General features: G+C 40.0%; 1 protein-coding gene across 1 annotated transcript in view; it reads right to left on the bottom strand.

Moving 5' to 3' along the window:
* Window positions 1-3,737: 3,737 nt before the first annotated feature.
* Window positions 3,738-12,705, bottom strand: part of LOC148430432 (creatine kinase M-type) — a 10,870-nt gene continuing 1,902 nt past the window's right edge. The window contains exons 2-8 of the mRNA XM_088466601.1: window positions 8,624-8,836; window positions 7,215-7,369; window positions 6,588-6,720; window positions 5,485-5,656; window positions 5,021-5,144; window positions 4,573-4,762; window positions 3,738-4,252 (exon numbers count right to left, since the gene is read on the bottom strand). Of these exons, the coding sequence (XP_088322727.1) occupies window positions 4,074-4,252; window positions 4,573-4,762; window positions 5,021-5,144; window positions 5,485-5,656; window positions 6,588-6,720; window positions 7,215-7,369; window positions 8,624-8,816 (1,146 nt within the window). The 5' untranslated portion in view covers window positions 8,817-8,836 and the 3' untranslated portion in view covers window positions 3,738-4,073. The remainder of the gene's footprint in view (window positions 4,253-4,572; window positions 4,763-5,020; window positions 5,145-5,484; window positions 5,657-6,587; window positions 6,721-7,214; window positions 7,370-8,623; window positions 8,837-12,705) is intronic.

The following is a 12,705-nucleotide window of genomic DNA, read 5'->3' as shown; positions in this document are numbered from 1 at the left end:
TGATGTTTTACTGTATATGTACATATAAATGGATGTGGTGTGTACTGTATGTACTGATATATGGATGTAGTGTGTACTGTATGTACTGATATATGGATGTGATGTTTTACTGTATATGTACATATATATGGATGTGGTGTGTACTGTATGTACATATATATGGATGTGGTGTGTACTGTATGTACTGATATATGGATATAGTGTGTACTGCTATATGGATGTGGTGTTGTACTGTATGTACTGTTATATGGATGTGGTGTGTACTGTTATATGGATGTGGTGTGTACTGCTATATGGATGTGGTGTACTGTATGTACTGCTATATGGATGTGGTGTACTGTATGTACTGTTATATGGATGTGGTGTGTACTGCTATATGGATGTGGTGTTTTACTGTATGTACTGATATATGGATGTAGTGTGTACTGTATGTACTGTTATATGGATGTGGTGGTGTACTGTATGTACTGATATATGGATGTAGTGTGTACTGTATGTACATATATATGGATGTGGTGTGTACTGTATGTACTGCTATATGGATGTGGTGTGTACTGTATGTACTGATATATGGCTGTGGTGTACTGTATGTACTGTTATATGGATGTGGTGGTGTACTGTATGTACTGTTATATGGATGTGGTGTGTACTGTATGTACTATTATATGGATGTGGTGTGTACTGTTATATGGATGTGGTGGTGTACTGTATGTACTGCTATATGGATGTGGTGTGTACTGTATGTACTGCTATATGGCTGTGGTGTGTACTGTATTTACTGTTATATGGATGTGGTGTTGTATGTACTGATATATGGCTGTGGTGTACTGTATGTACTGATATATGGCTGTGGTGTACTGTATTTACTGTTATATGGATGTGGTGGTGTACTGTATTTACTGTTATATGGATGTGGTGGTGTACTGTATGTACTGATATATGGATGTGGTGTTGTACTGTATGTACTGCTATATGGATGTGGTGGTGTACTGTATGTACTGATATATGGATGTGGTGTTGTACTGTTATATGGATGTGGTGGCGTACTGTATGTACTGTTATATGGATGTGGTGTGTTCTGTATGTACTGATATATGGATGTGGTGTACTGTATGTACTGCTATATGGATGTGGTGGTGTACTGTATGTACTGTTATATGGATGTGGTGTTCTACTGTATGTACTGTTATATGGATGTGGTGTGTACTGTATGTACTGTTACATGGATGTGGTGTGTACTGTATGTACCGCTATATGGATGTGGTGGTGTATTGTATGTACTGCTATATGGATGTGGTGTATACTGTATGTACTGTTATATGGATGTGGTGTGTACTGTATGTACTGATATATGGCTGTGGTGTACTGTATGTACTGTTATATGGCTGTGGTGTGTACTGTATGTACTATTATATGGATGTGGTGTGTACTGTTATATGGATGTGGTGTGTACTGTATGTACTATTATATGGATGTGGTGTGTACTGTTATATGGATGTGGTGTTCTACTGTATGTACTGTTATATGGTTGTGGTGTGTACTGTATGTACTGTTATATGGATGTGGTGTGTACTGTATGTACTGTTATATGGATGTGGTGTGTACTGTATGTACTGTTATATGGTTGTGGTGTTGTACTGTATGTACTGTTACATGGATGTGGTGTTGTATTGTATGTACTGATATATGGATGTAGTGTGTACTGTATGTACTGATATATGGATGTGATGTTTTACTGTATATGTACATATATATGGATGTGGTGTGTACTGTATGTACTGATATATGGATGTAGTGTGTACTGTATGTACTGATATATGGATGTGATGTTTTACTGTATATGTACATATATATGGATGTGGTGTGTACTGTATGTACATATATATGGATGTGGTGTGTACTGTATGTACTGATATATGGATATAGTGTGTACTGCTATATGGATGTGGTGTTGTACTGTATGTACTGCTATATGGACGTGGTGTTGTACTGTATGTACTGTTATATGGATGTGGTGTGTACTGTTATATGGATGTGGTGTGTACTGCTATATGGATGTGGTGTGTACTGTATGTACTGCTATATGGATGTGGTGTTTTACTGTATGTACTGTTACATGGATGTGGTGTGTACTGTATGTACTGATATATGGATGTAGTGTGTACTGTATGTACTGTTATATGGATGTGGTGGTGTACTGTATGTACTGATATATGGATGTAGTGTGTACTGTATGTACATATATATGGATGTGGTGTTGTACTGTATGTACTGTTATATGGATGTGGTGTGTACTGTATGTACTGTTATATGGATGTGGTGGTGTACTGTATGTACTGCTATATGGATGTGGTGTTGTACTGTATGTTCTGCTATATGGATGTGGTGTACTGTATGTACTGCTATATGGATGTGGTGTGTACTGTATGTACTGATATATGGATGTAGTGTGTACTGTATGTACTGTTATATGGATGTGGTGGTGTACTGTATGTACTGATATATGGATGTAGTGTGTACTGTATGTACTGATATATGGATGTGATGTTTTACTGTATATGTACATATATATGGATGTGGTGTTGTACTGTATGTACTGTTATATGGATGTGGTGTGTACTGTATGTACTGTTATATGGATGTGGTGTTGTACTGTATGTTCTGCTATATGGATGTGGTGTACTGTATGTACTGCTATATGGATGTGGTGTGTACTGTATGTTCTGCTATATGGATGTGGTGTGTACTGTTACATGGATGTGGTGTTGTATTGTATGTACTGTTATCTGCCTGAATGCAAGTTCTTTAATCATCAGTGGATGAGAATTGTCATTTAATAATGTAACAATGGTTGTTATCAGAGTGGTGCAGGGATATATGGATGTGGTGTGTACTGTATGTACTGTTATATGGATGTGGTGTGTACTGCTATATGGATGTGGTGGTGTACTGTATGTACTGCTATATGGATGTGGTGTTGTACTGTATGTTCTGCTATATGGATGTGGTGTTGTACTGTATGTTCTGCTATATGGATGTGGTGTTGTACTGTATGTACTGCTATATGGATGTGGTGTGTACTGTATGTACTGATATATGGATGTGGTGGTGTACTGTATGTACTGTTATATGGATGTGGTGTTGTACTGTATGTTCTGCTATATGGATGTGGTGTTGTACTGTATGTACTGCTATATGGATGTGGTGGTGTACTGTATGTACTGTTATATGGATGTGGTATGTACCGCTATATGGATGTGGTGGTGTACTGTATGTACCGATGTATGGATGTGGTGGTGTACTGTATGTACCGATGTATGGATGTGGTGGTGTACTGTATGTACCGATGTATGGATGTGGTGGTGTACTGTATGTACCGATGTATGGATGTGGTGGTGTACTGTATGTACTGTTATCTGCCTGAATGCAAGTTCTCTAATCATCAGGTAGTGGCAGAGAATTGTCGTTTAATAATGTAACAATGATTATCATCAGAGTGGATATGGGCAACCTGCTACATCTGCCAACAAATCCCTAAAACATACATATGTAAAACGTTGCTAATAGCTTTTCTATATAAAGTGATTTGTTCTCCGTCAGTAACTATAGTTGAGGGCAGAAAGTCTTACAGAAGAAAAGCTTAGTAAGGGACAGTCCGGACTTTGCTAGGAGCCTCGTTTTACTTCTCTAGCAGAGCGCTGATTTCTTTCATACCAAGAAGAGACGATGATACAACATCAGAGGTCACATTCTGTTTTTATTGTCTTCAGGGGGTCACAGAAGAAATGGGGAAGGGAAATGTCAGTGTCTGTATAATAAATATATAATAACTCTATAAAAGGAAACCATCTGAACCTGTACGGTAACCGGAGAGACTGGAATGGAGGTTACAGCTGACCCTTGTGGTGATTGCTTTTCTATGTCATTGTCTATCTTCCCCATCTCTAATATCACCCCCCTTTAAGATGGCCTGTCCTCCAACCTCTGTTGATTTTAATGGGGTCTCCCCACCCTCCCCCCTTTCCTGTTGTGACTTTGAGGGGTGTTGTCTGGCTCTGTCTCTCCAATGATCTCTACTTCTGTGCTGGGACCAAGTCATCGATGGGCTGCCCCTTCTCCAGCTTCTTCTCCATCTCAATCATCAGTTTCACACCATCCACCACCATTTGGACTTGGTCAACTTCAGAGTATCCCAGTCTGTCCGCATTGGAAATGTCGAAGGTGCCTCCAACTGCAGCAGTGTCCACACCACCTGTGGGAGAGGAACGTAAAGCTAAGAACACTGGACAGGATTGCTTCTACCTGTAGCCATTCTCTTCCTTCTATCTCTGTCTCCTTTAGCTCTGTGTTGTATCTCTGCTTCTGGAATTTGCAGAGTCCAAGAACATACAGATAATGGGCTAAAGGTAATAGCCTCTGAGTTTCCATCGGTGCAGGGTTTTATGTAAGTCTCCCAAAGCTGGTTTAGCCTTTACAATGATTGCCAAACGGGGAGACTCTCCTAAATCCCCACAGCTTCGGAAACTCAGAGGCTATTACATTAGCCCAATGTATCAACTTAAAATCACTCACCGGTGCCTCTCTTTTGTAGGCGGAGTCTGGTCAGAACCTCTTCAAATTTGGGGTGTTTGCTGAGGTTAGGAAGCTTGACATGGACACCACCTCTCAGACCTGTACCCAAGTTGGATGGGCAAGTCAGGATGTAACCAAGATGCTCGCTCCAACTGAAAGGATGTCCTGCAGCCTTAAAGATCTCCTCAATCTTTGTAGATTAAAGAGAAATAATATATTACATAGGGGAATGCGGAGAAAGAGAACTTCAGGAGTATGCAGGAGTTGTTAAAGAACAAAATATATAAAAAACTAACACTAAGTGTTACACATGCAGTATATTATAATGACATGTTCTTAGGCCAAAACACACTAGGCCAGAACTGTGGAAGTAAAAAACAGGGGTCTTAAAAAGTTGTGTGTCCTGTTGTAGAAGAGGGTTGTAATGCACGATAATGATGGATCTTACCTTCTGCAGACCGACACAGAAACGTTTGAAGACTTCCTTCATGTTGCCACCCTTCTGCATGGCAATGACTCTCAGGTGGTCCTCTTCATTTACCCAGACCAAGAAGGTCTTGTCATCATTATGCCTACAGAGGGGAGATGAGATACCTAAGTGCCACCTCCTATCTTCTCCACTCTGCCAACATGCTCCAGTTCCATTAGCCCTGGTATTAATCTACTGGCACTAGAGCCTTTGACACACCCAGCTGCTGTAATCACGTACAGAGTGTTTGGTGATAACTAGGCAGTGATGACCAGTGATTAGTCTAATTACAGTAGCACATTTCATTTATAATTGAGTTTATTTTTCTTGAAATGTTTGATTAGAATTTGCACAAACTAATTCTTCTTCATGTGTAAAGTCCTACATTGGAGCAGTGCCTCTAGTAGAGAAACCTTCAGTGTACTGTAGAGAGTGTCACGTACCAGATACCACGGGCATCAGGCCAGTCACGGGCCATCCCAGCAGCAAGGAGCAGTGGAGACACTGGTTTGTCAAAGAGGAAGTGGTCATCAATCAGCTGCTGCTGCTCAGCGTCTGACATGTCCTTCAGGGGGTAGTACTTGCCCTTGAATTCTCCTGTCAGGCTGTTTAGAGCTGGAGGAAGAGACGTGGGTGATGAAGTCTCATTAACTTGATATCTACACTACACACAGACACAAACTTACACATAACACTGGAAGGTCAGGGACCACCAGGGGCTCCATGATGGTGTATGTGCCAGATTGGGGCATTTAGTGCTACATCGCATCTAATACCACCCAGTGCGCTACATGGAGGCTTCAGAACTCCTGATCTGGGTTCCCTCTTCCAGTACAGTGACTTCATCTAGTCATACATATATAACAATAGTCCCTATTCTGCTTAGTATGTATGTTATTGTATCTTTACTAATATAGTGTAATAAACAATTGTACAAATGAAAACCTATTTTCAAGCCAACTATTAAAGAAGTGAAAGAACATATAAAGGAGGAAAAACTCGCACTTCGATTCCAGATCCTAAGATCCGCTTTATACACTATAAATAATTAGGTGAAATGGTGTTAGCTGTACAGTAATTTCCCAGCATCAATCTACTAATAGTCACTTGTCAGCTCCAATCCTGTCCTGTGAATAATCCCTTTTCCAGATGATTGTTATGTCAGGACAAACATGTCCTGGGAGAATAGTGTCACATTGGAGACCTGGGGTAGACTATATTTACTACATTTCTACAAAGCTTTGAAATCAGTCTTAATGAAACAAGTGAAATTGCTGATTCCTGTCTCCAGTAACCAGTGATTGAGCCGCTGATCAGGTGGCACATTGGTGACCTCACACTGAACGCCTCCAGTAACCAGTGATTGAGCCGCTGACCAGGTGGCACATTGGTGACCTCACACTGACAGCCTCCAGTAACCAGTGATTGAGCCGCTGACCAGGTGGCATATTGGTGACCTCACACTGACCACTTTTTGGACTACATCTTGGGCCAGGTATGGGGCAGGTGAGGACTCACGACCTGCCAGGGGTGGAAAGTTTCTTACCTTTGATGGACAGATTCTCAATGGCACGACGCTCACCACGGCTACAGTGAGGGGGCAGAGTGTACCCCTTGATACTGCGTCCAGTCCTCACACGGCTGCTCAGAACGTAATTTGGGTCAAGATCGTCACCTCCCTGCCAAGAGAAAAGTGTTTCCGTATCTCTGCCAATGATCTACTAACATTCTACCAAGCAACAGGTTACAGAGCTACAGACGTCAGTCATAAAGCCACAATAGTTACTAGAAATGAGCTCTATTCTATCTCTCACACATTATTGTAACACGGTAAAGGTTAGGGAACTTTTATACAGAACTATTATTTCATATATAGATAGATATAAATAGTAATAATGGGACAGCGCTAATAAATTCACAATAGATTTACATTTGATCCCAAATTTACTGTGCATGAATACCGCTGTCCCTTTGTTACTGTTATGAACATTTCAGCTACGGCTATTGTATGGGCACTTTATGGTTACACGGAGTGCCGACCAGCCAGCTTGCCATGTTCCCAAGATATTGCGTAGAGCTTTATATACTGTTATAAGTAAGCACTGTATAAGATTACTTTATAATATGCCACAGGTCAAATGAAGCCTCCAATTAGCTACTGTCCCTATATTACCTTAAGGTTGCTGAAGTTAAGGTCAGTCTTGTGCTTGTCGGTGGGCTTGTAGCCATTGTGACGGTCCTCAATGACTGGGTCCAACAAGTCCTTGAACACTTCGTAGGTTTCTTCATCTCCAGCTACACAGCCCACAGTCATGATGAAAGGGTGACCTAGAAGGTGATGGAGGCACCTCAATCTGACTTCCATACTGATAGGTGTAACACTAGTGCAATGACGGCTTATTGTGGCAAAGATGTCTGAATGTAAATCCACAACAAGTATATTATATCGCATCTCTACAGTGTAGGGGAGGGTGAGAGCTCTTAAATAAAGTACATAATGAAAAACATTGTGTGATTATGTGTTTATGTTTTTGTTTAGTAAAGTGATTTATGTTTTATATGAGATGGTTCAATACATTCATTTAAGCCTTGTGGTTAACCTGACTTTTTCTTTTATTTCTCAAGCCTGTCATCTAACAGAGCCAGGCCCAGTACCCTGTTAACCAACAGTGCCCAAGCTAATCTATCAAGCCTAATGCCCCATCCAACCAACAGAGCCTGGCCCAGTGCCCCATCAATCTTAACAGTGCCAAAGCAAATCTTATCTAGCCTTGTGCCCCATCCAACCAACAGAGCCTGGCCCAATGCCCCATCAATCTAACAGTGCCAAAGCTACTCTATCTAGCCTAATGCCCCATCCAACCAAAAGAACTTAACCAAATGCCCTGTCCATACAACAGAGCCTGGCCCATCCATCCAACAGTGACCAAGGTAGTATATCCAGCCTAATACCATCCAACTAACAGCCAAACCTAATGCCCTGTCCAGCCCACAGAGCCCAGCCCAGTGCCTCATCCATTCAACAGTGTCCAAGCTATATCCAGCCAGCCTAATGCCCTGTGCAGCCAACAGAGCCTGGTCCAGTGTCCAAAGTAATCTGAAAAGGGAAAAATGTTTCCTGCACAGTCAGGCCAATAAGACTCCCTTTTGTGGCACTCTTGTATTCTCTAATATGTATAATGTGTGAAAATGATTAGTTGCTTCTAAAACATCAATTTTATTAATATACTCATTAAAATATTGGTGCCAAAACAATTACACCTAAACTTTGGTCATTTATAGTATAATCTAAATATATAAATAAATACAGTAATAATTCCATCTGAAGAAGTCAAAATTGATCTTCTCTATACCAGGATTAATTGGGCGAAAGTATTGAAAGGCAATCCTTATATATCTATACAGTAGAATTGCCAGCAGTCACAGGCAGATAATAGTCAACCTAATCTGTCCAATTTAATGCCTCATCCAACCAACAGAGTCTAAAGTAATGCCCTGTCCAGCCGACAGCTTCCAGCCTTATGCTCAACCACATCAACTTCATGACATAGCACAATGATGTATCTGTCCTATATAACTTACCTGGGTTGTCCACTCCGGTCTGGATGATATCATCAAGGGTGAAGCCACTTGGTGTCTGCTTGTCTCTGAGCTTCTTGTAGATGTCAGGAGTCAGAGCCTTGGCCATATGGTTGTTATGTTTGCTGAGGTCTGGATATTCCTCCTCTGCTGAGAAGTTCAGCTTGTAGTTGTTGTGGGTGTTTCCGAAAGGCATGATGAGAGTAAGGGCTGGACCTGTGAGAAGAAACATGGAAAAGATGGAAATGATCAATGGATGGACAAATGCTTTGAATTGTGACTATATTCAGTGTACAGTCTATATGGAGTACTAGGGATCTAAGCTGACGTATACAGTCTATATGGAGTACTAGGGATCTAAGCTGACGTATACAGTCTATATGGAGTACTAGTGATCTAAACTGATGTGTACAGTCTATATGGATGGAGTACTAGGGATCTAAGCTGACGTATACAGTCTATATGGAGTACTAGCGATCTAAGCTGATGTGTACAGTCTATATGGATGGAGTACTAGGGATCTAAGCTGATGTGTACAGTCTATATGGATGGAGTACTAGGGATCTAAGCTGATGTGTACAGTCTATATGGATGGAGTACTAGGGATCTAAGCTGATGTGTACAGTCTATATGGATGGAGTACTAGGGATCTAAGCTGATGTGTACAGTCTATATGGATGGAGTACTAGGGATCTAAGCTGATGTGTACAGTCTATATGGATGGAGTACTAGGGATCTAAGCTGATGTGTACAGTCTATATGGATGGAGTACTAGGGATCTAAGCTGATGTGTACAGTCTATATGGATGGAGTACTAGGGATCTAAGCTGATGTGTACAGTCTATATGGATGGAGTACTAGGGATCTAAGCTGATGTGTACAGTCTATATGGATGGAGTACTAGGGATCTAAGCTGATGTGTACAGTCTATATGGATGGAGTACTAGGGATCTAAGCTGATGTGTACAGTCTATATGGATGGAGTACTAGGGATCTAAGCTGATGTGTACAGTCTATATGGATGGATTACTAGGGATCTAAGCTGATGTGTACAGTCTATATGGATGGAGTACTAGGGATCTAAGCTGATGTGTACAGTCTATATGGATGGAGTACTAGGGATCTAAGCTGATGTGTACAGTCTATATGGATGGAGTACTAGGGATCTAAGCTGATGTGTACAGTCTATATGGATGGAGTACTAGGGATCTAAGCTGATGTGTACAGTCTATATGGATGGAGTACTAGGGATCTAAGCTGATGTGTACAGTCTATATGGATGGAGTACTAGGGATCTAAGCTGATGTGTACAGTCTATATGGATGGAGTACTAGGGATCTAAGCTGATGTGTACAGTCTATATGGATGGAGTACTAGGGATCTAAGCTGACGTGTACAGTCTATATGGATGGAGTACTAGGGATCTAAGCTGACGTGTACAGTCTATATGGATGGAGCTAAGCTGACGTGTACAGTCTATATGGATGGAGTACTAGGGATCTAAGCTGACGTATACAGTCTATATGGATGGAGTACTAGGGATCTAAGCTGACGTGTACAGTCTATATGGATGGAGTACTAGGGATCTAAGCTGACGTATACAGTCTATATGGAGTACTAGGGATCTAAGCTGACGTATACAGTCTATATGGATGGAGTACTAGGGATCTAAGCTGACGTATACAGTCTATATGGATGGAGTACTAGGGATCTAAGCTGACGTATACAGTCTATATGGATGGAGTACTAGGGATCTAAGCTGACGTATACAGTCTATATGGATGGAGTACTAGGGATCTAATCGTATAGGATTTATAGAAACTGTAGATGAAAAGTCACCACCTCCTCTTGCTCTATTTGTGGATCTGTTCATTTACTAATGTCCAATATACCCCGTCCTAGAGGTGTTCCACTCTCTTCCACAGACAGAAACCCTACACTCAGCATGCTGGGGATGACACATTTCTCAGCACCCCCACCCCTAAATGTACCCCATCTCACAGCCGTCCTAGAGGGTTTCTGTCCCATGAGCACAGCAGCACAAGATGTCCTGGAAAGGAGGCCTCTAACTCCATGGGGCAAATGGCATCGCATGTTGTCTGAGCTGGAAACAATGAGTGCTCTAATGTCACTGTGTGTGTGTATACAGTATAATGTCACTGAGTGTGTGTGTACAGTATAATGTCACTGAGTGTATACAGTATAATGTCACTGAGTGTGTGTGTACAGTATAATGTCTCTGAGTGTGTACAGTATAATGTCTCTGAGTGTATACAGTATAATGTCTCTGAGTGTGTGTATACAGTATAATGTCTCTGAGTGTGTACAGTATAATGTCTCTGAGTGTATTTGTATATAATGTCTCTGAGTGTATACAGTATAATGTCACTGAGTGTGTGTGTACAGTATAATGTCACTGAGTGTATACAGTATAATGTCTCTGAGTGTGTGTATACAGTATAATGTCACTGAGTGTATACAGTATAATGTCACTGAGTGTGTGTGTACAGTATAATGTCACTGAGTGTATACAGTATAATGTCTCTGAGTGTGTGTATACAGTATAATGTCACTGAGTGTATGTATATAATGTCACTGTGTCTATTTGTATATAATGTAACCGAGTATGTGTATACAGTATAATGTCTCTGAGTGTATGTATATAATGTCACTGATCTATTTGTATATAATGTCTCTGTGTGTGTATATAATGTCACTGTCTATTTGTATATAATGGCTCTGAGTGTGTGTATATAATGTCACTGTCTATTTGTATATAATGTATCCGAGTGTGTGTATATAATGTCTCTGAGTGTGTGTATATATTGTCTCTGAGTGTATGTATATAATGTCTCTGAGTGTATGTATATAATGTCACTGTCTATTTGTATATAATGTATCCGAGTGTGTGTATATAATGTCACTGTCTATTTGTATATAATGTATCCGAGTGTGTGTATATAATGTCTCTGAGTGTGTGTATATAATGTCTCTGAGTGTATGTATATAATGTCACTGTCTATTTGTATATAATGTATCCGAGTATGTGTATATAATGTCTCTGAGTGTATGTATATAATGTCACTGTCTATTTGTATATAATGTATCCGAGTGTGTGTATATAATGTCTCTGAGTGTATGTATATAATGTCACTGTCTATTTGTATATAATGTATCCGAGTGTGTGTATATAATGTCTCTGAGTGTATGTATATAATGTCACTGTCTATTTGTATATAATGTATCCGAGTGTGTGTATACAGTATAATGTCTCTGAGTGTATGTATATAATGTCTCTGAGTGTGTGTATATAATGTCTCTGAGTGTATGTATATAATGTCACTGTGTCTATTTGTATATAATGTATCCGAGTGTGTGTATACAGTATAATGTCTCTGAGTGTGTGTATATAATGTCTCTGAGTGTGTGTATATAATGTCTCTGAGTGTATGTATATAATGTCACTGTGTCTATTTGTATATAATGTATCCGAGTGTGTGTATACAGTATAATGTCTCTGAGTGTGTGTATATAATGTCTCTGAGTGTGTGTATATAATGTCTCTGAGTGTATGTATATAATGTCACTGTGTCTATTTGTATATAATGTAACCGAGTATGTGTATACAGTATAATGTCTCTGAGTGTATGTATATATAATATGTATATATAATGTCTGAGTGTGTATATACAATGTGTGTATATAATGACCCTGAGTGTGTGTATATATAATATGTATATATAATGACCCTGAGTGTGTGTATATATAATGTGTGTATATAATGACCCTGAGTGTGTGTATATATAATGTGTGTATATAATGACCCTGAGTGTGTGTATATATAATGTGTGTATATAATGACCCTGAGTGTGTGTATATATAATGTGTGTATATAATGACCCTGAGTGTGTGTATATATAATGTGTGTATATAATGACCCTGAGTGTGTGTATATATAATGTGTGTATATAATGTCTCTGAGCGAGTGTGTACGTGACACTTGTGTTGATGTGCGATGAGGATGGGACACATGACAAGTTGTTAGTGCAGTAACAGCACATTCTGGTTATATATAGAATATACAA

This window comes from Taudactylus pleione, unplaced genomic scaffold (genome assembly GCF_031769625.1).
Source record: "Taudactylus pleione unplaced genomic scaffold, aTauple2 ptg003770l, whole genome shotgun sequence".
NCBI lineage: Eukaryota > Metazoa > Chordata > Amphibia > Anura > Myobatrachidae > Taudactylus > Taudactylus pleione.
This window is presented reverse-complemented; position numbering and strand designations above follow the sequence as displayed.